General features: G+C 42.4%; 4 protein-coding genes across 5 annotated transcripts in view; 1 reads left to right on the plus strand and 3 right to left on the minus strand.

Moving 5' to 3' along the window:
• tyw1 (tRNA-yW synthesizing protein 1 homolog) overlaps positions 1 to 4,160 on the minus strand; it is a 65,656-nt gene extending 61,496 nt beyond the window's left edge. For both annotated transcript variants that reach the window (XM_079246583.1, XM_079246584.1), the window contains exons 1-5: positions 4,046 to 4,160; positions 3,670 to 3,797; positions 2,538 to 2,669; positions 1,717 to 1,818; positions 43 to 237 (exon numbers count right to left, since the gene is read on the minus strand). In XM_079246583.1, coding sequence (XP_079102709.1) covers positions 43 to 237; positions 1,717 to 1,818; positions 2,538 to 2,669; positions 3,670 to 3,797; positions 4,046 to 4,109 — 621 coding nt within the window. In that variant the 5' untranslated portion in view covers positions 4,110 to 4,160. The remainder of the gene's footprint in view (positions 1 to 42; positions 238 to 1,716; positions 1,819 to 2,537; positions 2,670 to 3,669; positions 3,798 to 4,045) is intronic.
• Positions 4,161 to 6,890: 2,730 nt separating this feature from the next.
• Positions 6,891 to 9,776, plus strand: sbds (SBDS ribosome maturation factor). The gene is made up of 5 exons (XM_079247010.1): positions 6,891 to 7,122; positions 7,236 to 7,365; positions 7,436 to 7,636; positions 8,669 to 8,833; positions 8,962 to 9,776. The coding sequence occupies exons 1-5, from the start codon at positions 6,995 to 6,997 to the stop codon at positions 9,085 to 9,087; spliced, it is 750 nt and encodes a 249-aa protein (XP_079103136.1). The 5' UTR covers positions 6,891 to 6,994; the 3' UTR covers positions 9,088 to 9,776.
• A 282-nt stretch (positions 9,777 to 10,058) lies between these two features.
• LOC306760954 (claudin-4-like) lies at positions 10,059 to 11,601 on the minus strand (the record flags this gene model as incomplete). Its single annotated transcript, XM_079247012.1, has 1 exon — positions 10,059 to 11,601. The coding sequence occupies one exon, from the start codon at positions 11,599 to 11,601 to the stop codon at positions 10,927 to 10,929; it is 675 nt and encodes a 224-aa protein (XP_079103138.1). The 3' UTR covers positions 10,059 to 10,926.
• Positions 11,602 to 14,863: 3,262 nt separating this feature from the next.
• On the minus strand, positions 14,864 to 20,556 carry LOC306760953 (claudin-4-like; the record flags this gene model as incomplete). Its single annotated transcript, XM_079247011.1, has 2 exons — positions 14,864 to 15,516; positions 20,466 to 20,556. The coding sequence occupies 2 exons, from the start codon at positions 20,554 to 20,556 to the stop codon at positions 14,864 to 14,866; spliced, it is 744 nt and encodes a 247-aa protein (XP_079103137.1).
• Positions 20,557 to 25,225: the final 4,669 nt, after the last annotated feature.

The following is a 25,225-nucleotide window of genomic DNA, read 5'->3' on the forward strand; positions in this document are numbered from 1 at the left end:
AAAGCGTAGCTCAACCTGCACAACACAGAAACTAAGTCTTACCGTGTTATAGTGACCAACGTAGACAGAGTTGCCGAGACCGAACACTGCGTATCTGAGGCCTTTCAGGTAGGATTTCCCGTATCTGAAATCGGTGGACGCCTCTTCCAGCCACTTACAGAACCACTCAGCGCTCTCTGTGGGCTGTCCGTCGGTGTAGGTGGCGAGCAGAAACACACAGACCGACTTACTGCCACACTGAAACACAAAGAAACACAAGGCGGTGAAGACAACTGGGACTTCGGTGTCGTCGTTTTAGTTAAATTAATTACAATCAGCCGACACTAAAACATCCTCGAGAACCACAAACTTCCTGCATCAGCAGCACGTCAATCAAAGTCAGCGCAGACTAAACGTCAGACAGACATCGTCTTGTTTTTTATTTAGCAAACAGAGTTTCTGCCTGAAGCATGAGTCAGCATGCTGAGGGACGACACGTGCACCGAGCATCTGGTGCCTGCAGTTTCTGACACCAACATGGTGCTTCAACAGATATTCTTCTCTCTGCTGTATTAAAGCCAGCCAGCCAGCCAACCAGCCAGCCAACCAACCAACCAACCAGCCGGCCAGCCAGCCAGCCAAAAAGCCAATCAGCCAGCCAACCAACCAGCCAGCCAACCAACTAACCAGTCAGCCAGCCGACCAACCAGCCAGCCAAAAAGCCAACCAGTCAGCCAGCCAACTAACCAACCAGCCAAAAAGCCAACCAGTCAGCCAGCCAACCAACCAGCCAACTAGCCAAAAAGCCAACCAGCCAGCCAGCCAAAAAGCCAACCAGCCAGCCAACTAGCCAAAAAGCCAACCAGCCAGCCAGCCAACCAACCAACCAGCCAAAAAGCCAACCAACCAACCAGCCAACCAACCATCCAGCCAAAAAGCCAATCAGCCAGCCTAAAAGCCAACCAACCAGCCAAAAAGCCAACCAGCCAGCCAAACAACCAACCAGCCAGCCAGCCAAAAAGCCAACCAGCCAGCCAAACAACCAACCATCCAAAAAGCCAGCCAGCCAACCAACCAACCAACCAGCCAGCCAAAAAGCCAACCAGCCAGCCAAACAACCAACCATACAAAAAGCCAACCAGCCAGCCAAACAACAAACCATACAAAAAGCCAACCAGCCAGCCAAACAACCAACTAGCCAGCCAGCCAACCAGTCAGCCAGCCAACCAGGTTATTATTCAGCTCTCTGTGCCGCAAACAGACAGCCTTTTGCCCCCTGAAATAAAAGAAGGAACGCTGACGGAAATAATCCATCTCTCTTCTGTTGAGCAGGAACAGAAGAATGAGGCCAGCGCACAAAGAAGAAAAAAGGCTGACTTGCAACAGAACTGCACCATTTGCCGTCATGACCACAACAAAAACCAGATGTCATTTATTTCACTTTGATTAATTCTGTTGCTGTTAAGCCTGCGTGGTCACACTGCCCGCTCTCCTGCGCCTGCAGACACATTTCAAAGCCCAAACACCCAAAAGCGATCTGTTATTACAGAGTAAACATGCTGCACTTAACAGACAGACTAACTAGTCATTTAGTTCATACAAAGTCTAAATTCAGAGTTCCCGCTGTGAGGAGCAGCTCTGGAGTTGGTTCTCTGTTTATATCATCATTAAACAGAACACTTCCACTTTTTTCCTCCCACTCAATAAAACAAAGCACTTCTCTTTGGACTCTGTTACCTCCTCGGCAAGTCGATCGTCTGGATCGTAGTCTTTCATGTCGATCACCTCGGCTGGAATATCCAAACTCTTCACCTCCTCCGACAGTTCCTTCGCAAAGCCCTGAACAAAGAGTTTCAGTCAGTACTCATCAGACGTCTCATAATCATAATCTCAAGATGTAAAAAGCTACTTTAGAGTAATTTTCACTTCAAGTGGTCTTACATCTGAGGCACTATACCTCATTTTAACACAGGTATTATACTTGCTGGCCTCTTTTTTTAGTATTCCGTCTTCATGCAGTGCTCTGTGAGTGTTGATCAGTTCCTTATTTCCACCTCAAAGTGGCAAAACCTTCTTCTAATCTTCCAAAGAGATCTTTATCAACAGTCATCAGCTTTTCTGAAGGTTTTTATTTCAGTATTTTGTGCTTTTTCACTCATTTTTTGTCCAGTCAACGTACTCAACACCATGTCGACACTTAATAATAGGATCTTTAAGCTTTTCATTACATTACATTGCAGTCTGAAACAAAGACACATTGATAGTCTGATTTTCTTTTGTTACATTAACAAAAACAAGCTAAATGTAGCACTGATTGGAAGAAAATTTTGCTTCTGCAGCAACAAGGTGATTCCTGAAGATCTGTTGAAGTTGCATTGTCCTGATACCTGCTGTTTACCTGGCAATATATAAAATCAGAAAGACTTTTGCAGTGTGCTGCAACTGAGCTGGATTAAGATTAATGTCCAGTTTATTTGGCTGATTTAATTTCACATTATGTTGAATCACCACGCTTAACTCTTTGTGAGTACGTTTAATTTAGAAGCAGATATTTGTACCTTTGCTGTTCCAGTTTGAGAGCCGTAGAAGATTTTAACTCCTGACAGATGAACTTCAGCATCTTTATCAGAGCGATCCTTAGTCTTCGCAGCCTTATGGACCTGCAAGCCTGCACTCTCTGGAAAGCTTTTCTGTAAGCGTTATGAAACATACAGTTAATGTAAAAGCACAGTGCATGGTGAAGGAGGAAAATCTTTTTTTTTTTTTTAAATCTAAGACCTTAGATTTAAAGGCACTAAAAACTAGTCCCCCCCTCCCCCCTCCCAATAACAGTGTTGCGTTATTAACATGTATGTCTCCTGTCTCAGCAGGTCAGTTGGAGCCTCCAACTCAATCTGTTGGTTTCCTTATATAGGTTATTATGAATCGGCTTTCATTATGTTTTCTCTTTCCTGACTGTAAAGCATCTTTAGATGGCATTGCCGTGATTTGACACTTTATAAATAAATTTGAATTGAATTTAACTGAATCCTCCTCACAAACTACAGTAAGTCATGGAGTTCCTCAAGGTTCTGTACTTGGACCAATACTCTTCAAACTATATATGCTCACTTTAGGAAAAATTATAAGACAACATGGAATAAACTTTCATTGTTATGCAGATGATACTCAGATATACTTATCCTTTAAACCAGATGAAACAAATCAGCCCGACAGCTACAAAATTGTCTCATAGACATAAAGACTTGGATGTCTACTAATTTTCTTGTCTTAAACTCAGACAAGACTAAAGTAATTCCCTTTTGGATCTGAAAAACTCAGAGCTAAATTATCCTGTTTTGTAATGAACCTGGATGGCATTACTTTAGCTTCAGTGCAACAGTGAGAAACCTTGGAGTTATATTTGACTCTGACCTGTCATTTGGCCCACATATTAAGCAGGTTACTAAAACAGCCTTCTGTCATTTACGTAATATAGTGATGCAGGAAAAACTGGTTCATGCTTTTGTTATGCTTTATGTTTTCTTTTTCCTGTCTGTAAAGCGTCTTGAGATGGCATTGCCTTGATGTGATGCTAAATAAATAAATAGATAAATAAAGCTAAATTGAATTGGAAGAAGCTTCTGAAAAACATCAATACAGTCAACAATTACACAGACATAAGGTCGAAGAATGAGCATCTAATCTCACCTTTTTTAATGCCACTTTTAGTGAAAGCCAGATGCCGAACACAAGCGCAGCAGCAGAATAGAAGTACGACCTGTTGTGCCAAACCAACATGATATAGTTCTCCCTGGGACTGTGGGCATCCTGAGAGACTGAGGAGAAAACACACCAAGCAGAGCTCTGAGCAGCAGACCAGCAAAGTGAAAAACAATAGTTCTTTCAGGGAAGAGCCCAAATCAGCATGATGGAGTTAATCAAGGAGGTTTCATCAGTACATTTATTAACCTGCAGCAACTTAAAGACATTTAGAGTGATTAAGAGAAACACATGGTGGCTAAGTCTCTGCTAAACATGACGTCAAGTTGGTCTTCTGTTCACTAAACGCTTTGAACAAACATACCTTTAGTGTCCAAGGCAGACACGTAACCGATGAAAATAAAAATAATTATGCAAAGATTTGGCATTTTGACAAATGGTAAAGAAAACAAGAGTCAAACAAAACTCATCAGCAGCTAGTGTCAGAGTACGCGTCCATGTTGGTTGACCGATGGGCATGCTGGGATATGTAGTTCTGTATGGTCAGCGAGCGCAAACTTAGAACGACTTGAAGCAGTTTTGTTGCAAAAGTAAGCAATGACTAAGGGGAATTGTTCTTTTCGCACTCAAATTGCGACTAAATTTTGTTTCCAGTGTGAATTTTCTCCAAGAAAACGTTTATGAGGTATTTTAGGTCATTTTAAATAACAACAGGAAGTAGTACCCTTCTGTTTATGTCTCTCTTAACGTTCCTCGCTGCGAGTTCATATTCATATACCGCCCTCATGTGGATAGACTGCGTTACTACATCTTCATTCTCTTTTCATTGTTGCTATAGATAGATAGATAGATAGATAGATAGATGGATGGATGGATGGATGGATGGATGGATGGATGGATGGATAGATAGATAGATAGATAGATAGATAGATAGATAGATAGATAGATAGATAGATAGATAGATAGATAGATAGATAGATAGATAGATAGATAGATAGATAGATAGATAGGACTTTATTCATCCCTAAAAGGGAAATTCAAAATGTCCGGCGACTCAATAAAAACACTCACTCTTCCACCTCTCACAAGTGCGTATTAAAAATAAATAATTGATCAGATTTAGTGTCCAAATTGAATTAAAAGTTCACAGGCCCCTGGACCCAGAGTGTTCCAGGGCCCCGCCTTGCCCAGCACAACATTGTAAAAAAATTGTGAACTATACATTGTGAAACGACTATATCTAACATCTCTCAGCCAGTGGTACCAACAGCAATATATTAGATACTGTGGTGTAACTATCTAGCTTTTATGTACATTTGTCTCATGTCCAAACTGCTGGTGTATGGTCTATGGGCTTCACTAGTCTCATGGGCCCCAATTGGGTGTGGGCCCCTGGGCCCATGCCCATAATGCCCATTGGATAATCCGGCCTTGATCCAAAGACATATATGTTAGGTTAATTGGGTACTCTAAATTGCCCATAGGAGTGAGTGTGAGCGTCAGTGATTGTTTGTCTCTGTGTGGCCCTGCAATGGACTGCTGAGCTGTCCGGGATGTACCCTGCCTGTGGCCCAAAAGACTGCTGGGATAGGCTCCAGCTTCCCCGCAACACTGAATTGGATTAAGCTGTTGGGAAAATGAATGAATGAATGAATGTTGCCAGAGTGTCATGATTATTGTTCCTGAATTTTGAGGTACAAGCAAAACCAAAAAGTGTTATTAATAAATATGAATATTATTCATGAGTTACACTTGTTTTATAGGACATTATATTTGAGATTCAGTGTGCTTTGATTTTCATGGAAACATTGTTTTTCTTTACTGTCCCCTTTTGGGCATTGACACAAATTCATTTGTGATGAATATATTCAAAAAGTAGAACAAATAGAGAATGAGAAACAGCTCAGTAAATTTGATATATATCTTTATGTTTTAGTTCATTTTTATGATCCAGTAGTTATTATTATACTTTTCAAGGATTACCCAGAACTTTTTTTTTGTTTTGTTTATTAGATTTTATTGTGATAATACATATATACATATAAAGAATACAAAGTAAATTACTAATTCACATTCAATAAAATATGATATCAGCTCTTTGTAAATCACACCTCTTCTTAAGTGTCTTTCGAGATATTTTCTTCGGAACCCATGAAATTAATTTATGTGGAAACAAACAAGTCCATTCACAATTGAACCTTTTCACAAAATGAAATTCTGTCTGAACATAGCTTAGAGAAGATCTAGATAACAAGTAAATTTTTTTTTTTTTTTTTTTAAAGAAACAAAAATGTTTCATGTGTGAATGATAGAAAAATCAAAAGGAAGATGAATAATAAAATTCTATATTTGTAAGATTATCCGGAACTTTGTGTGATTTTGCTTCCCTCTGGTGGTTTTTTTTTTTTTTTTAACAGTGCAGCATTTATGTTGATCAAGTCAGAGTCATTTGTACGCCAAGACTTCCTACAAAATCTTTCACAATAAAGTTTGCGACAAACCTCACGAAAAATTGACCTCCAGTCATGAGCTTTCTTTCTTTGCTGCCCCCATGTGGACATTAAGAGCACTGCATGAGTAAATTCGGAAAAATACCATGAATATAGTGAAAATTTGCAAAACAGGAAACAGCTAAAATGTATATCTTCTTGTATTATCTTGTAATTTTGATTACATTGTTGGCATCGCATTTGACAGCGAGGTCTTGCACAAGAATTGACGATTTAAGCTTCTGGCTTCTACAAATGCATTGAGCTGAGATCTCCTTTGCTTGCCCTCCTGTGGTGATGTTGAGAACTGCAGCACAATCTTCGTCAAGTTGGAGTACATAACATGCTAAAACTTCCGACTTTCCCTATAAAAAAAAGTTATATATTCCCTTACATCCATTAAAAGGGAAGCAGTGATTATAACTAGCAGTGAACTATTGTAATTGTTAATATGAAGGACGTTTCATTTATATAAATTTGATCGTTGTCTGGTGATAGCAGGGTATTTGGCTAGCATTTTCTTCTTTACTCCGATAAGATTGTGCTAAAGATTTAATATAACAAAATTAGCAATAAGTATAAGTCATATGTTTTTATAAGGTCAATATTTCTTCATTTTATAAAGCTTTTAAATAATTTATGTGGATTAAATATCGACAATGACGTAACCTGAAACTATACGGAACTACTCGATGTTTGATGTTTCAGGGGGGACACTAATGGAAAACACGTTTGGAGATATTCTGACAACGCCGCTGATGACAGAATTATTTTCTTTCGAAAAACACTTTTGATACACATTTGTGGATTTATAAGATACAAAGATGTCTATATTTACACCAACGAATCAAATCCGGCTGACGAATGTGGCGGTGGTGCGGATGAAGAAAGGAGGGAAGCGGTTTGAAATCGCTTGTTATAAAAACAAAGTTATGAGCTGGAGATCAGGAGCGTGAGTTATATTAACTTTGACAATATTCAGATTAACAAACAGCATTGATATCAGCTTGTCTGTTAGAGGTTAAAGCGACTGATTTGTGTGAGCAATGGTCTGTTTTCTTCCAGAGAGAAAGACCTGGACGAGGTTCTGCAGACACATTCTGTTTTTGTTAATGTGTCCAAAGGTCAGACGGCCAAGAGGGAAGATTTGACTAAAGCTTTTGGGACAGATGATCAGACAGAAATATGCAAACAGGTAAAGTAACGTCGTGCTTCTGCTTTCAGTGTAAAGTGTATTATCTCAAACTTCCTGCTTGTTTTTCCAGATCCTGGCTAAAGGGGAGCTGCAGGTGTCAGACAAGGAGAGGCAGGTTCAGCTGGAGACCATGTTCAGAGACATCGCTACCATTGTGTCAGAAAAGTGTGTCAACCCCAGCACCAAGAGGCCGTACACAGTCAGCCTCATCGAGCGGGCGATGAAGGACATCCACTACTCTGTCAAGACCACCAAGAGCACCAAGCAGCAGGTAAGCAGTCACACACCCGAGTTTTCACATCAACAACTTGTGTAGACTGGAAATGTGAGGAAAGGCATTTCAACCTGTCTGGAAACAGGAGTAGAGACCAACCTGACTGGATCCTGCATTATTACACACCTAAAAGCACAAAATATCTCCTGATAAGAGGTTTAACATCAACATTTCTCATCAGGCGTGAAGACAGTTTTACAGCTTGTTTTTTAAGCTTCTCATAACACTAATTTCAAACTAAACATAAAGCGTTCCATTGTCAGGATCATGGGAGGTTAAGAGAGAAATTAGGAAGCTCAAAATGTGTTAAATAAACATTAATAATAATGTAATAAATACATAAAGCTCAGTATTCAATTCAATTCAACTTTATTTATATAGCATCAAATCACGGCAATGCCATCTCAAGACGCTTTACAGACAGAGAAGAAAACATAATGAAAGCCAATTCATAACAGCCTATATAAGGAAACCAACAGAATGAGTTGAGTTCAACTCAATCTCCCATCCTGAGCAAGCACACTGGCAACAGTGGGAAGGAAAAAACTCCCTTTTAACAGGAAGGAAACCTCCGGCAGAACCCGGCTCAGGACAGGCAGCCATCTGCCTCTGCTGTGTGGGGGGAAGAGGACAGAAAGACAACAGACAACAGGAACTGCTACTCCCGGCCAGGGAGACCTGCTGAGACAGGAGACATGTATCAGGAATCTCAGTGTATCAGGAAATGTCCCTCAGCAGTCTAAACCTATAGCAGCATAACTAAGGGATGCTAACCATCCCTAGCTATAGGACTTATCAAAAAGATAAGTCTTCAGCCTAGTCTTAAAGGTGGGGAGGGTGTCTGCTTCCCTAACACTAACTGGGAGCTTATTCCATAAGAGAGGGGAGTAGTAACTAGCAGTTGTGGTTCTCCTCGTGGAAAACAAACACATGAATCACCCGGAGTTATGAACATCAAGAATTTTAACAGACAACTTTAGTCTCGAGTCCAGATCCAGTTTGGTAACCAGGGTGTCTCGTCGCTCGCAGGCTCTGGAGGTGATCCGGCAGCTGAAGGAGACCATGGAGATCCAGAGGGCCCACATGAGGCTGCGCTTGGTGCTGCCCGCCAAGGAGGCCAAGAGGCTGAAGGAGAAGCTGAAACCACTCCTGCAGGTTGTGGAGAATGAAGAGTTTGACGAGGAGCTGGAGATGGTGAGTGTGTGGATATGACTCACATCTGCAGGACGGACTCTGGATCCCTGTAGTTCAGCTCAATGCTTTGCTTTAACTGTGTAAAGTCCTGCTTCTGCTTTCCCACCGTCCTCCTTCTTATCCCTCAGGTGTGTCTGGTGGACCCCGGCTGCTTCAGAGAGATCGACGAGCTGATCCGCTGCGAGACCAAAGGCCGCGGAACTCTGGAGGTTCTCAGCTTAAAGGATGTGGAGGAGGGGGATGAGAAACTATAGTAACCCAGCCGGTCCAGGCGCGGCGCCTTATCTACACTAACACACTTCACTGGGACACACACAACCTACAAACTCAAATAAAGGTTTATGATGCGATTCACCTCCACTCTTCATTATAAGCAGCCACGTTTAAAGGTTTGATTTGCAACCTGAGAGGAATGTGCAAGTTTCAGCTTTTATACCGAAACGTAACAATCAATAAATAGTTTTGACCTTTTATTATTTAATTTTTCTTTTTTGTACGTTGATTTTCTTTCTCTCCCAGCTTCCAGATCTCCTTCAACCCAGTTATGCATATTAATAATAAAGTTATTGATAATGAAAAGGTTTTTATTTTTTTTGCTGTGTAACCAATGAGATTTATGGACAGTGGAGGTTTGCATGAATTATAATCTAACAGAAAACATGAAAACTTTCAACCTAAGGAATCTATATTTACATTTCTGTCCAATTCCTGATGGAAAAAGTACAAAAAAGTAGAAATGTCATATTTAGTCCATCTGTATGCAAAATAAAAAAGGTGGAACACACCCTCATCTGATTGAAGCTTGTAAAGGTTTTTATTTGTAATAAATTACAACTTAAACTGCAGATAAAAGTTAAAACGACACATCAAGCAGATTTTTTTGCTTTTAAAAAGCTAAAAAATTCAGAATGAAGTTGGAACAAATTAATTAATAAATGAATGAAAGCAGTCAAAGTGTGTTTTTTCTTCTCTGTCTCTTTCCTTGACCCGACCCAATATATATATATATATATATATATATATATATATATATATATATATATATATAAGAAAGTAAACTTCAGTATCAAATAAAGTCATTTTTATTCAGATTTGTTGCCATTAGAGAAACATTTTATTTAGAGCCTTTTTAATTATGCAACATTTTGCTGTAATTATACATTATTGTTTTATGTATGATGTCATCGCGTGTTGCTGCTTTAAGGCCATGTACCTGCTGGGACCACAGATGGAAATTAGCCATAATTCTACATGAAAATGTCAATTTATATGACTTGTTTTAAATAAATAAACTGAAATAAATTTACAGCTCGTGTCTTTACAAGTACAGTTAGTTAAAACTTCATTATTGGATGATTTAAGTTCATTTAAAATAATGAAAGAGTTTTCTTTCCTCACTCCACAGGATGCAGAACCGTTCAGATGCTTAAAATAACATGTTTGTTTCCACAACGATGAGTTTACCTGCTTAGTTTAACTGAACTCTGGACTTCTGACTAAAAGTCTCAGAAATACCAGATTCCTCCTCGTGCATGTCACAGTGTCTGGATTTGGAGCAAGCTGAGCTGATGGATCTCAGAGGAACCAAATCAGTTGTAAAAGAAGAATTTTACTTTTCAGGATTAATGTCATGAAGCAGATTCCTTCATCCAAAGCAACGCTGAAGCTTCAGGAAAGTCTGGCTCATGGACTCGCTGCCAAATAGGCTGAAATAACAGGTTCAGAGGGGGAAGCAGTTCAGTTCAGGCTTTTTTAATTCTTTCTTAAAGAAACGAGCTTGAAGGAGCATCTCTGAGGAGAGTCTGGACTGAAACTGCCTTCTGGCTTAGGGGTGGCACGCCAACACCACTTTCCTGAGAGGAATTCAGGGATCAAGCAGAGACAAAGAAGTTTTTAAATCCTCTGTGGGAGAGATGATGTTGCATCAGAAGGAGTGGAAGTGGGATTTAGGAGACGAGGATGGATCTTTAAAACGATTAGATGAAACATTTCAGTTTGTTGAAAATGAAGCAACACAGAAAACCAACATTCATGTTTATGAAATCCCACTTTCCAGTTTAATCTCCTCAGTTAAAACCTTTGTGTCAGTCCCCTCAGGTGGCCTCAGACCTGCGTTCGTACTGGCTGTGTGTGAACGCCGTCCTGTTGATCCTGCTCAGCGGGTGACTAGCATCCTCCTCTAAATGTGGGTACCTGCTGCTTTCAGGCTGCTCCGCTTGCCTCTCAGCTCTGGGGCATCTGGTGGTCAGAAATGCCCCCCCAGCCAGCATCAACGCAAAGGAGATCCATCCAAGATACAGGGCAGGCCCCCAGTCTCTCCTCAGCAGCACAGCGCCCTCCAGTGGCTGACTGGTGTGATGGCACGTCCAGGCTATGGGAACCAGCATCAGGATTCCTGACACAACAAAGACACAACCAGAAAACACCTTGATCTGTCCCCGCCTGGGGACCAGCAGCAGCCCCAGCGCTCCAATCACCGCTGCAAAGGCCCCAGCTCCGATGGCCGCCATGATGAGCGCTCTCCATGTCCGGAAACTCCCAGAAAGAGACAAAAGAGACTGGTAGAAGGAGCAGTGCAGGCTGCCATCATGGGCCAGGTCCCAGTGATCCCACTCTAGCCACACCCCATCCCAGTAGGCAGGCAGAGTAGCCGTGGAGTTGTCCAGGGTGCCGCTTACTTTCCACAGGGCCAGGCAGCGTGTCAGGATGGAGCACAGCCATCCCAGCAGGCCCACACCGAAGGCAGCAAGCTCCAGCTGCCTCTCCATGACTCCGGCCGCTCCCGTCCTCCTCTGCGCTGCAGGCCCAGCGAAGCACACACAGCTGGCAGGAGAGCGCAGTGGGGTGGGGTGTTATTTCACAGTTTGCGCATGCATGACTGAGGCAGAAGGGCTTTGCGTGTGCGTCTGCTTTGCATGTGTGTTCAGAGAGGGGAAACCAGTTTTCTGGTTTTATTGTGAAGGAGGCACTGGTGTGTCTGCTGCTGGGTGGAGGGAATTCCCTGTTTGCTCTGCCATGGTTTCAAAACAATCTTTCTCTCTCAGTTTCCTCACGCAGGAAAGAACAAAGATCTGCCTGTGCTCCAACATCTCAGCTGCTCGGCCTGAAATGTCCAACAGCAAATGTCATTTAAAGTGTCTCAAAGTAAGTTTACAAAGTTGCTTCTAAGCTAATCAAACACACCAGAACATGATTACTGGGATCTCGTTTCATCAACAAGTTCTTACTGGTGTTGGTATGTTCTTTCCAGCTGGAGAGTACATGACTCATCAGTCAAGCTACTGACTACAGAATGACCCAGTTAACCCTTAGTTTATTTGGAAAATGCAAAAATATTCACAACCAGGCAAGCTTTCAAATTTTACTTTTAAAAAGCAACTAAAATGTGATTAAAACACTTTTTTCACAGGACGAATCGTAGATTCAGGTACAGGAGTGTTGGGACACTCTGTTCCTGCAAGTGTTGGGAGTTTCCCTGCTGCAACACACCTGACATGCATCAGACTTCATTAGCAGACTTAACATCAAACTGCACAAGTCTGCTAATTCCTCGCTGATTTGAGTCAGGTGTGTTGCAGCAGGGATCCGCTCGACACTTGCAGGACTACGGGGAGTTGCCCACCCCTCGGCTACAGGGTTAGAAATATAGACTGTACGTGCTGGGTTCATCTGTGAGAGGATTTTGCAGAGATTTAGAGATTTGTTCAGAGAAACTGCAGGCATTTGAAACCTGAGAGTTTTCCACACTGTGTTTCAGGTGCATCTTAAATGATTTCTAATCACTTGGTAAACTATTCTCAACAAAAACAAGTTCTTAAAGTGTAAGAAAATCCCAAATACATGACCATTCAGAGTCTCCTGACAGTGGCTACAGCTTTCTCTGTCCTCAAAGGTTCATTTAACTGAATTAAGGGAAAAATTTGGTGACATCTGAGGACAAATCAGGACTGAGCATCACCTCAGTAATCAAGTCATTATCCTATTTATCTCGACCAGTTTTGGTTTCTGAGACCAGATAGTAATGTTGCTGCTTAAACCCAACTGGGAAGTAATAAAAGTGTTTCAGTAAAATGTTGTGTTATTGACTCAACGTGACCCAGAAGTTGTTACATCTGGGTGACAAGCTGCTGCTGCACTAAATCACGCCGTCCACCATGTTTACTTTGCCTGGATGAGTCTAAATACACCCTGACTTGACTCTGGAGTGGTGCCCTGCAGGTGCATGTCTTGTTACGGCATTCTGCAGCGTGGGGCAGAAAGGGGAAGCGGTAGCTCAGGTGGGAGAGCAGGTTGGACATGACTGGAAGGTTGGTGGTTTGAATGCCACACCCCTTGTCGTCTGCCTTAAACACTTTACCCTCCTTTCCTCCAGTGCTGACATCACAAGTAGCGACATATAAATCCACCTCATTATCATCATTATTCGTCTGCATGGAGGCAATGTGTTGAAAGTATGTGAACAATTAGAGATTGTCATGTTTTTCTTCCCTGATCTGCTGGATCCTGAATCATGACCATCAGTGGAAACTCTATCCACCCGTAGCTTCCTAACTGCCTCTGCTGTTCCCATCAGTTTCATTCAGTTCACCTGGTTTTCTATTCTATTCTATTCTATTCTATTCTGTTCTGTTCTATTCTGCAGTCATTTAGCAGACGCTTTTATCCAAAGCGACTTACATATGAGTGAGAACGACACAATGTTTTCATGTCTCACAACCGACTTAAACTCTCTCCAGTCTCTTCCCCTCTGCCAGATTATCAGCAGATTCATGTCTAGTTGCGTTCCAGTTGTCTACGGATTGTCTCCAGTTGCCGACCTACTGCTTCACGTCCCTCTACTTTCTTGGATTTTCTGGTCCCAGACCCTTGCTTTGTCTTTGGATCCCTGAGCCTTGTCTTTCGTCCTGGATAAGTACTTTGCCATAATCTTTGCCTCCTGCCTTCATCCTGACCCTGTCTCTGGAGCCTGGAGTCCAATAGCTGATCAATCACCTGGATTGATCCTCTGCTCAGTCTCATCTCACATTCCTTATTCACCAATAAACTGGTTGTTTACAGCTCCTGGTGTGGCTGAACTTCTGGGTCCTCACAGTAATTCATGACAGAAATGTAGCTCCATAGAGCAGGGGTGTCCAAAGTCGGTCCTGGAGAGTCACAATCAGGCAGGTTTTCAATGTTCCCATGCTCCAACGCACCGGGCTTAAATTAAATGGATCCAACAACCTTTCTGCACAATGAGTCATTCATTTGAGTCAGCTCTGTTGGAGGATCGGAGCTGGACACTGCTGCGGTAAAGGACGTGAGAATGCTCAGCTCCGGTCTTCGAGCCTGCTATCCTGCAGGTTTTAGATATTTCCCATCTCCAGCAATGCTGCCCCCAAACCTGCTGATGACCCAGGCAGGATGAAGCAGGAAACATCTCAGACCTGCCGTCCAGAACTAGACATTTCCTCCTCAACCTTCTCAACTTTAGTTTTGTTTCTTCATTTTACTGGTGACCTCTAATGAGGCCTTTTCCTTCTTGTCTAAACAAACATTTAACCGGTCGGCTTTCACCTCTGCAGACGGCTTCTCATCTGAGGAATTATTGTCTGACTGTTTAACTATTGCTTCCTTCAGTCTCCAGGCACTGAGAGCTTTGCAGATGGATATCTGTAGGAACAAAAGCAGGTGAGAGAGCCCTCAGCAAGTTAAAGGAAACGTGCTTCGAGTTTGGACATACTTGTCCCATTTCCCTCCTGTGGAGCGATAGTTTAAAGGAAAACAATGAGACTATTTGAGGAAATAAATCCACCCAATTTGTTTGAAAGGTTGAAGTTTTATTCTCAAGATCATTTCAGGCTTCATTGCTCCTAAAAGTGCTAGGAATACAAAGAAAAGGTTGGAAATACTGTAGATATGTAAGAAATAATAAAACATACATGTGATCTATTCAAAAACGAGTCTGAAACATAACATGATCTGAATTCTTTTCTTATGAATGATGTTGTCCTTATGTGTCCTTGATCTTATGTGTTTCTAGTCTTGATATCATACATAGTTCTTGATGGCGTAGCTGCTGCGGGTGGGTGTCTTGGCCATAACGTATCCACTCGATGGGAATCTGGCCCTCTGTGGTGGGCAGTTTATGCACAAAATGACGCCTCCGCAGAAAAGCAGCCCAGATGCCACAAAGCCAATGTAAATCGCTGCTCCAAGCTCTCTCTTCAGCACTTCTGGGACTCGAGGGTTGTGAAAAGCAGTAATGATGCTGTTGGCTGTCCAAGAAACAGCAACTATAGTGGTGAGGGCTGCCAGGCAGAAAATGGCCCCAGCACTGAGCACCACCCTGGCCTTGATCTGAGGGTGGCTCAAGCAGTTGGTGCAACGTGCTCCCAGCAGGAAGATGAGAAATCCCAGGCATCCCAACACAAGACTGATGCAAGTGAGGCCACGGGCTGCCTGGAGGTCTGGAGACAAGTCCAGCAGGGCATCGTAGAGTTTACACTGCATCTGACCGGTATACTCGCTAACGCAGGTCATCCACAGACCTTCCCAGAACACTTGCATGACCACCAGGTGGGTGCCGATGAATGCTGTGACCTTCCACATGGGCAGACCGCAGATCAGCATGGTTCCAGCAACGCCCGTCATGGAGAGACTAATACCCAGCTCCTGCAGAGCCATGGAAGACGCGGCAGATTCTCACACCCTGCGAAAAACACCAGATTGACAAGAACACAAAGTGTACATTTAGTCATGTGATGTGTCATCACATTATCCTGGTGGGGACTGTTCGATAGGACCCATCTATCCTTCCATCCATCCATCCATCCATCCATCCCTCCATCCATCCTTCCCTCCATCCATCTTTCCCTCTATCCATCCATCCATACATCTCTCCATCCATCCATCCAGCCATCCTTCCATCCTTCCCTTTATCCATCCATCCAGCCATCCTTCCCTCCTTCCCTTTATCCATCCATACATCTCTCCATCCATCCTTCCCTCCATCCATCTTTCCCTCTATCCATCCATCCATTCATCTATCCAGCCATCCTTCCCTTTATCCATCCATCTATCTATCCATCCATCCTTCCCTCATTCCCTCCATCCATCCATCCATTCTTCCCTCCTTCCCTTTATCCATCCATTCGTCCTTCCATCCAGCCATCCATCCTTCCCTCTATCCATCCATCCATCCATCCATCCTTCCCTCCATCCATCTTTCCCTCCATCCATCCAGCCATCCTTCCCTCCATCCATCTTTCCCTCTATCCATCCATCCATTCATCTATCGAGCCATCCTTCCCTCCTTCCCTTTATTCATCTATCTATCTATCCATCCATCCTTCCCTCCTTCCCTTTATTCATCTATCTATCTATCCATCCATCCTTCCCTCATTCCCTTTATCCATCCATACATCCATTCATCCATCCTTCCCTCCTTCCCTTTATCCATCCATACATCCATTCATCCATCCTTCCCTCCTTCCCTTTATCCATCCATTCGTCCTTCCATCCAGCCATCCATCCTTCCCTCTATCCATCCATCCATCCGTCCATCCATCAATCATCCATCCATCCCTCCATCCTTCCCTTTATCCATCCATCCGTCCATCCATCCATCCTTCCCTCCTTCCCTTTATCCATCCATACATCCCTCACTCCATACACCCATCCACCCACCGATCCATTCATCTATCTATCTATCTATCTATCTATCTATCTATCTATCTATCTATCTATCTATCTATCTATCTATCTATCTATCTATTGAGTTCTTTACTCAGTTATTATAACTGATGTGTTAGTATTATTCATTATAAATTTGATGGTTATACTTTATGTAACAATTTAAGTATTCAAATAAAAAAACATGAAACTCAAATAACAAAAACAAGAAACATAAAGGTGGGATTAATGTCTTGCTGTATATTCTACATTCAATGAGACAGAATGGATTTCATTCGTTAAAAAACCAGTGAAGTGAATGTTTTATTCTTTGCATTCTGACGAAAACAAATCACATCAACGATAATTTTCCCTTTTGTATTAAGTAATTTTTTTCTCATGTGTATTCATGCAGCAATGTGTTGACTGCAAAGAGCAGTAGTGAGGAGGAGTGCTGTGATTAAGGGGTTGGTCAGGTTCAGACAAACTCAGCTTGGTTGGATTTAGAGAAAATTAAAATGTGAGATTACCGGGTTCAGTCCTCGCTTTGTAAAACAAATCCAGCATTGATGTGGGAACGAATAAGGAAGGAGGCTGTTGGCACATGTGAGTCATTCCAAGACATTTGTTTACTCTGATTGTTCTGTAAATGAAGCTTTTTCAGTTAAAATTATGCATGTAGCTCCCGACTGTCCCCTCTGGGGGTCATGACAGGACTGCAGAAATGCCTGATAATGGTGTCGACAAGTCACCTCACGGGCAAAAACAAGAATACCAACTGAGGTGAAGATAGCTCCAGCAGTAATAGCCACTCTTGCGTCTTGAAAGTTGGTGCATCAACACCCAGAATAAAAACAAAAGCAGCAACGCTAACGGCCCGGCAGTCTGGAGATCCAGAGGTAGAGCCATGAGAATCATAGATGTTGCACTGCATCTGACTTGTACTTGTATCACACAGTTCATCCACAAGCCTTCTAGACTACATGCACTGTCACAATGTTGGCTCCAATGAAGGCTGACACCTTCCACACACACCTTCAGGGCAGTAACGGCGAGAGCAAGAGAGACTATGAAGAGGTTCGAGTAATTTAAACATAAATGCAAACAAAGAGACTGAAGGCTGTTGCAGACGTATTTCAGCTGTACAGACATCCCTCTAACCTGAAACCAGAGCAGGTTTGCATCATGTTGCTTGTAAAATTTCCTCCACAAACATGAAGGAATAAATAAAACAGGATTTTCTCATAATTTATGACACATTTATTGTGATACGACTATGTTTTGGATGATATCCATATTATTTTTCTTGTGTTGCTCTTCTAGTGGCAGATTTCCATTTAGAACTGTGGACATGAACTGTGTTTACTGGTTATGGAAGTATGAGGTTGAAGCCCATGTAGCACCTCAGAGTCCAAAGATCATGTCCATTTGTTAAATTCTGATGTTGTTCTTCCATGTCAAGTCCCTAAATCATGTAAAATCATCCTGTACTTTAGATAACAAAATGTTTAAATTCCCTTTAATGTCAAGATTCAAAGAGTCATTAAAAAAAACAACATACTTCTGATAAACACTGTCCCTTTCCCTGGAGGTCCTAGGTCTTTCTTCAACTCAGTTTAATCAACACTGATGTCAGTCGGTCCTCATTATGATGAAGCAAATCCTGCCATCTGCTGGTTTCCTGCAGGAACACAGAGCCTGTTGCAAAGAAACTCAGCATTTTGGTTTTTATAACAGCCTGATTATGCCTAAACAGACAAACAAAACAAAAAACTCATCTACATACAGATGAAGTGATACCAGATTTGTGACTAAAACCATGAAGTGAGAGCTCATTGCTCCCCGTTCAACCTCTTTGCATTTCTCCTCGAATGTTATAGAACAGATTTTGAGCTCTTACATCTGGCTTTAAAGGCCTTGGTGGTCTTTTACAATTGTTTGTTGGGCCTGTTTTAATTGAGATATCCTCTATCAGAGGATGTTTACTAGTTCCAAATATTCGGTTTAGATGACCAGATGATCTTTTTGTGCTTCTTATAGACATGATTATAAAAGAGATGTAAAGATTTCCTACCCTTGCAGAAGAGCTCCACTAGGTCGCAGTATGTCCCAAAAGTTGAACTGAGCACGTTTTAGCAATAGTTGTTCAGATAATTGAAACGTTTTGTGGTTTTGTTTGCATTTAAACAATACTTTATGCAACAACATATTTTGTTTTATAGATGAAAAACTCTATTTCAATCCTTAATCATACATCTTTTATTTACAATCAATTATTTCAACACAGGGTCACGTGCATTTTAATTGTAGTTTTACAAATGTATTTAGTAAGTAGTAATATTTACTACAGATGTGTTGTAAGTTTGTACTATTCCGTATGAATTCAAGGCATACTTTTATAGTTATACCAAGGAGTGTTTTCACAGTTTAATGCAATACATTTAAAGTATTCAACTAACAAAACAAAGAAACATAAAGGTGGAATTAACGTCTCCATGTGTCCTCCACATCCATATCAGAAAGACCTGATCGTATTACTCTAAAGTTACTTTATTGTCTTCATGTTTTGGCTGTTTTTATGCAAAAAGCTGTTGTGCAGACACAAAAAAAAGGCAGGAAATGTGGTCTTATGAACACTGTAATCTTTTCACATGTTTCAGGTTACATCTAATTAATGTAACTACCATCGCTGTGCTTTACAGCCTGCTAACATGCAAAAACAGAACGTCTATCAGGCTCGCACGACTGTGAACTAACATCAACATTTCAAGGAAAGTCATTTAACCAAAGCAAAGGGAATATTTTATTCTTCGGATTTTTAGGGGAAAATATCCCACAAAGAATAGTTTTCATGTTTGTGACATGTTTGTAGTTTTTAAAAGGAAAAAAGGATTTTTATTCCATCCTGTATTTATTCATACACAGTCTCTTTTAGTACCACTTTTGTTCCATGAAAAGTGATCTGGTAAGTACCTGAAAAACAGGTTTTGACCTTGTTTGGTTCAAATGCTCACAGCTCCACTTCTTTATGGCAAATAAACAAGTACTGTCACAGGACATTTCATTATGGATTGTCATTTAGTAAGAAAAGTTTATATCAAAATGATTAAAATTCCCCTTAGAAAAATATTTTCCCATGAACACACCGTTTGTAATTCTTGAACTTATCATGTGAGATAAATTTTAATTATGAAGAGAAAAGAGAGTACAGACTGCAGATGTCGTCTTTCAAAGTGTGATTATATAATAACGATAAAGTGCAATAAAGTGATTTGCTTCCTTGTAGGTTGTGTGTGTGTGTGTGTGTGCGCGAGTGTCATCCTTCATTATGCTTCTCAGCAGCTGATCACTGCCAGCCCTTTAGACGGTAAATCCCTCCAGTGTCTACTTGTCCCTCTGACAAACGCTCAGATATATGTCTTTGTCGGTGTCAAGGATCGGTATGATTCTCCTTGGCTGTGTCCTCGAGGCTTGCTCAAGTATTTCACAGAGGGGCTGTTTTCTTCCTTTGGGGGACAGCTGGTACACAGTAGGGCCCCTCCCAAGATGAGCAGTGCAGCAGCGCCAAAGCCGATGTAAAGAGAGGCTCCGATCTCTCTTTTCTGTGCCTCCATGACCAGAGGGTTGTAGAAGTCCCGGATAATAATGCTGGTTGTCCAGGAAATGGGAATGAGGCAGAGGATCCCGCTGATGATCAGCACGACACCTGCTCCAAACGAGGCCTTCGCTTTGGCCGTCTCTCCTGAAATGAAGTTAGTGCACTTTCCGCCAATGAAGCCGATGAGGAGTCCTGCGATGCCCGTGATGATGGAGACCACCACCAGAGCTCGGGCCCCCTGGAGGTCTGTGCTCAAAGCCAGCATGGAGTCGTAGACCTTACACTGCATCTGGCCAGTGCTCTGTACCATGCAGCTCATCCAGATGCCCTCCCACATGGTCTGCGATGTCACTATGTTGCTGCCAATGAAAGCTGTGACACGCCACATGGGTGTAGCGCAGGCAATGATCACCCCAATCCAGCCTAAAAGGGCTAGGGCGCAACCTACAATCTGCATCCCCGTGGAAGCCATTGCTGTGTCTCGGTGAGCGTCTCTGAGCAAATACTAAGAGCTGATCAGGTGTATTTAGGCATCTGAAGCAGCAGAATAATGGGAGGTGTGAAAGTCAAGCTGTTCAGGAAACATTAGAAGGGCTGCCAAACAATTCCAGCCTTGCAAGTTTTGTTGTACGCCAAGACAATAAAGTTTGAGGTTTCAGTAATTCTTCAGAGAAAAGATGACTGTTGTCTTTGTCTGAGGAGTTCCTGGAATGCTTTCAACAAAAATGAGTGCAACTGAAAATGTGTAACTCAAATATGTGTAAAATGTGTTGCTTGACTGAAGCAGCTTTTGAGTAAAGACAGGAAGGGGCTAAGGTCTGGATACAGTATCGAGACAGTGTGATCTCTGTGTAAAACATGCTGTAAAAAGAACAGTTTCACCAACATTTGTTGGTGTGATGCTTTTGTGGAGGTGCTGTAAAACAGGGGTCACCAGCTCTAGCCCTTGAGGGCTACTGTGTTCTGTGGTGGAGAAACAATCTGAATCCAAATGCAGAAACTGTAAACCAAAAAGGTTTATTTGATTTCTCCAGATCCAAATGATTCTCAAGGAAACGAGCATAGTGAACAGACTGACAGGCAGATTAGCAGGCAAGCAGGTGGGCAAACTGACAGACAGGGAAGTGGGCAGGCCGGCAGGAAGGCAGGCGAGCAGGTAGGGGGACAGGCAGGCAGGGAGACCAGGATCTTCTGACGAGGATGAGACACAAACAGGTTAGCAAACTGGCGAACAAGACTGAAAAGTAATCTCAAGGCCGAGAGCTGTTACTGCTGGGTCATCAACAATCTGGCGATGAATGGCAAGCCGAGCTGGTCTTAAATACTGCTGTTGCTGATTGTCAAATGAGGTGCAGGTGCCGTTCTGATTACCAGGATGCTGAACACACCCACCAAGGAACACAATCCACAACAGTACCCCCTCTCAATAGGAACCACCAGGCAACTGATACCTGTCAAGATGAGCCCATAGAAGCATCCAGAATGAAGGAGCGGAGAACCCAGGCGCACTCTTCAAGACCATAACCCTCCCAATTGACCAGGAACTGGAAACCAGGACCACGGCGTCACACATCAAGCAGACACCGTACCGAGCAGGCCAGATGACCAGCCACAAGCCAGGAGGGAGGAGGGGGCCTGGAAGGAGGGACGATATGACTGGAAGAAACTGGCTTGAGGTGTAAAATTGTGAAAAGATGGATGGACCTGCATGGAGTTGGGAGTTTCAGCTGTTTACTGATCCGTTGGATCTCGAAGGGGCCCAAATGGGGGGGGGGGGGGGGGGGGGGGGGGGGCAGTTTCTAGGCATCAGTCCATAAAGGAATGTTCTTGGTGGACAACCAAACTTTCTGACCTGGGGGTATAACGGGGTCCTGCGGTCCAGTGACGATCGACCTGGCGCCGATTCCGTTCTCCAGTACAAAGGAGTGTGACACGAGCCTTCCTCCAAACCTGATGACAACGGCGGATGTGTAGCTGAACAGATGGCACAGAGACCTCCACCTCCTGGGCAGGGAAAAGTGGAAGCTGGTAGCCTAGGGAGCACTCAAACGGAGACAAGCCCAAAGCAGAGGAGGTAAGGGAATTGTGTGCGTACCCAACCCAGTCCAGACATTTAGTCCAGGTAGAGGGGTTTGATTCAGCTACACATAGAATGGCAGTGTACAGGTCCTGATTTGTCCTTTTGGCCTGACCATTGGTCTGAGGGTGGAATTCTGAGGAGAGACTCAGTGTGGCTTCAATAGCCTGGCAAAAAGAACGCCATACCTGGCAATGTGCACTGGGGTCCCCTGTCCGAGACTATGTCAACAGGTAGTCCATGAAGCCAGAAAACGTGATGGACCAGCAGGTCAGCTGTCTCTAGGAGAGGGCAGTTTCGGCAGGGCAATAAAATGTGTGTGTGCATAGGGGGGGTCTTGGTGCTCAGGGGGCACGGCTGGTGCACTGAGGTGCTGCCGCTCGGTGGCGGTCTGGGGATCCTGGCCCTCCGTTGGCGTGGGCTGGACCCTCTGCCTGCGGGGGTGGGGGGTTGCTTCCGGGCTCTTGGGGACGTGGGGCCCACGCTTTGTCTGCCCTGGGCGGCCGGTGCCCGGCGGGGCTGGTCCTTGCTGGTCCGGGCCTGCTGGGGCCTGTTCCCCCTGACTGCGGGGGACTCTGGCTGGGACCCCCTTGGGGTGTGCCTGGGGGTGGCAGCCGGTGGCTCCGGTCTCAGGGGTACTCCTGGCATGCCTCATGCCTTTGTGTGGGAGGGGTCACACTGGCATGATCAGCTTTCCCGGAACATGTTCCACTTTGCATGTTCTGTTGTCACGCAGGTTTATTCACTAACAGCAGCTAGTTTTCTCTGTTTGTTTCTCATTTATATTTAACTTCTTATATTCATAGTTTAGTAACTATGAATCTTAAGTTGGATTGTATGTGAATGCATATGTATATGTGTTCACACTGGCGAGTGCGTATATGTGTTTGTATGCATGTATGTATGTGTGGACAGATATGTATATATGTATACGTATGTGTATATGTATGTGTGTATATATATATATATATATATATATGTATGTATGTGTATGTATATGTATGTGTGTATGTATGTATACGTGTGTGCACGCATATATATATATATATATATATATATATATATATATATATATATATATATATATATATATATATATATGTGTGTATGTATGTGTGTATATATATATATATATATATATATATATATATATATATATATATATATATATATATATATATATATATATATATATATATTCAGAAAGTCAAGGGGATCATTTTATCTATAAAGCTTCCCTTGGCAAAGTAAATTTGCTCAGCAGAACACAGCATGCAGATGATCATTCTGCTTGCCTAAATGCTAGACAAGACACCAAAAAATAAAAAAAGTTGCATAAAATAATATTATTAACAATTTGGGCAGTGGTCTTCCTGTGTGGAGTTTACATGTTCTCCATGTGTATGCGTGGGTTCTCTCCGAGTACTTCGGTTCCTCCCACCGTCCAAAGACATGCATGTTTGGTTAATAGGTTACTCTAAACTGCCCATAGGAGTGAGTGTGAGTGGTTGTTTGTCTCTGTGTGGCCCTGCGATGGACTGGCAAGCTGTCCAGGATGTACCCTGCCCTTTGCCCAAAGACTGCTGGGATAGGCTCCAATTTAGGCCTAATCCAATGAAGGGTGTCCGCGACCCTTCATCAGATTAAGTGGTTAGGATAGGATAATGAGTGAATAATATTTGACATAATTATTATTAACATAATTATGACATAATTATTAATAATAAAATTAATAATCATAATATTAATACATTTAATGATAAAAAAAGGGTATAAATTCATATATGGACTATTTTTTTTATTCATTGAACTATTCTTTTAAAATGTTTAATACTTAAAATTTTATGGGCCTTCTGTCAGGTCTGGGTAGGAGGTGGACACACATGCTGGACAGAGATGAACTCATACAGTTCTTTAATAACAGAAATGCAGAATCAGCTGGCAAGAATCGTTGGCAAAAAAAAAGAAACTGGTCAAGACTCATAGGAATGGGCAGGCAACGGCATGGCAAAGGGGTCATGGAAAATGGGTCGAAAAGACTGGGATATGGAGAAAAATCAGAGAGTTACAACTGGAAAGCAAGGGGATGCTCACAAAATGTTTTAGAGAGGAAAGAAGGCAGCCAGACACCTAAGTACACTCAAAGGCAGGAGAGATGCAGGTGAAACACATGAAGGTGATTAGGATGCTGGGAGGAGGAGATGACACATAAAGCAGGCACCGACGAGGCACCTGGAACGGCAAGAGAATTAGATTCAGAACTACAACACAAGGAGTGCTAAAAAGAATCAAAATAAGGTATAAACCCTGACCCAGGAACCAGATCCTGAGCAGAACTCCAAATCCAGGAGGTCAAAACCCCAAAAACCAAAAACTCTAGTAACATATGCAGTACAAAATATTACAGCATTCCTTAATCTATTGAAATGACACTACCTAACTTTCCAACCTTAAAACTTCTGGGTTGTTTTGGTGATTCTCTTGTTTTCACTAGGCACATTCCTGGGAGTGTCCCAAAGCTGCAGAACTGCCCCGACAACTAGTTTCCAGCCCGGAGCATCTTGTGACACACAGTTGGCCCAAGGTACAAGCAAAATAAGCAGTGACTGTATGGCGTAATATGATACTTTCACAACTGATTAATAAAATGATTCACTTTCACCAAACTTATAACAGGTAAACTGGGTTTTTATGTCTATAACACGTTGTTTATACACTGAAACTAATTATTATTGTTCATATGAGAAAATTAAGATGATGGGAAACCGTTTCCCCATCTGTTTACCTGAAAGCTGCTTTTCTCACGACTAGCTTGGGAGGTATTGATCCTCCAAGGTGACGTGAAATCACATTTTATTCTTTTTTTTAAATACCTAAGTTTAATATGTTAAATTATAAAAGTGAGGGGAAAAAACTCTGAGACATTTTAGTTTGATCAGAAAATGGAAATGAGCTCCCTGTAGTTTCTCATCCATCAGTCAGACATGATATTTCTGATTCATGCTGGACAGTGTGAGATGTGCTGTATGATTAAATAGTCCTCTCAAACTCAGCCGCACCAAAA

The sequence above is a fragment of the Telmatherina bonti genome (genome assembly GCF_933228915.1).
Source record: "Telmatherina bonti genome assembly, chromosome: 9".
NCBI lineage: Eukaryota > Metazoa > Chordata > Actinopteri > Atheriniformes > Telmatherinidae > Telmatherina > Telmatherina bonti.

Bases quoted from the DNA above. Each gene is read 5' to 3' on its own strand.
- sbds (XM_079247010.1), top strand. From the start codon at position 6,995: ATGTCTATATTTACACCAACGAATCAAATCCGGCTGACGAATGTGGCG. The intron at 7,366-7,435 runs GTAAAGTAACGT...TTGTTTTTCCAG, and splicing joins AGACAGAAATATGCAAACAG to ATCCTGGCTAAAGGGGAGCT. The intron at 7,637-8,668 runs GTAAGCAGTCAC...CGTCGCTCGCAG, and splicing joins CCAAGAGCACCAAGCAGCAG to GCTCTGGAGGTGATCCGGCA.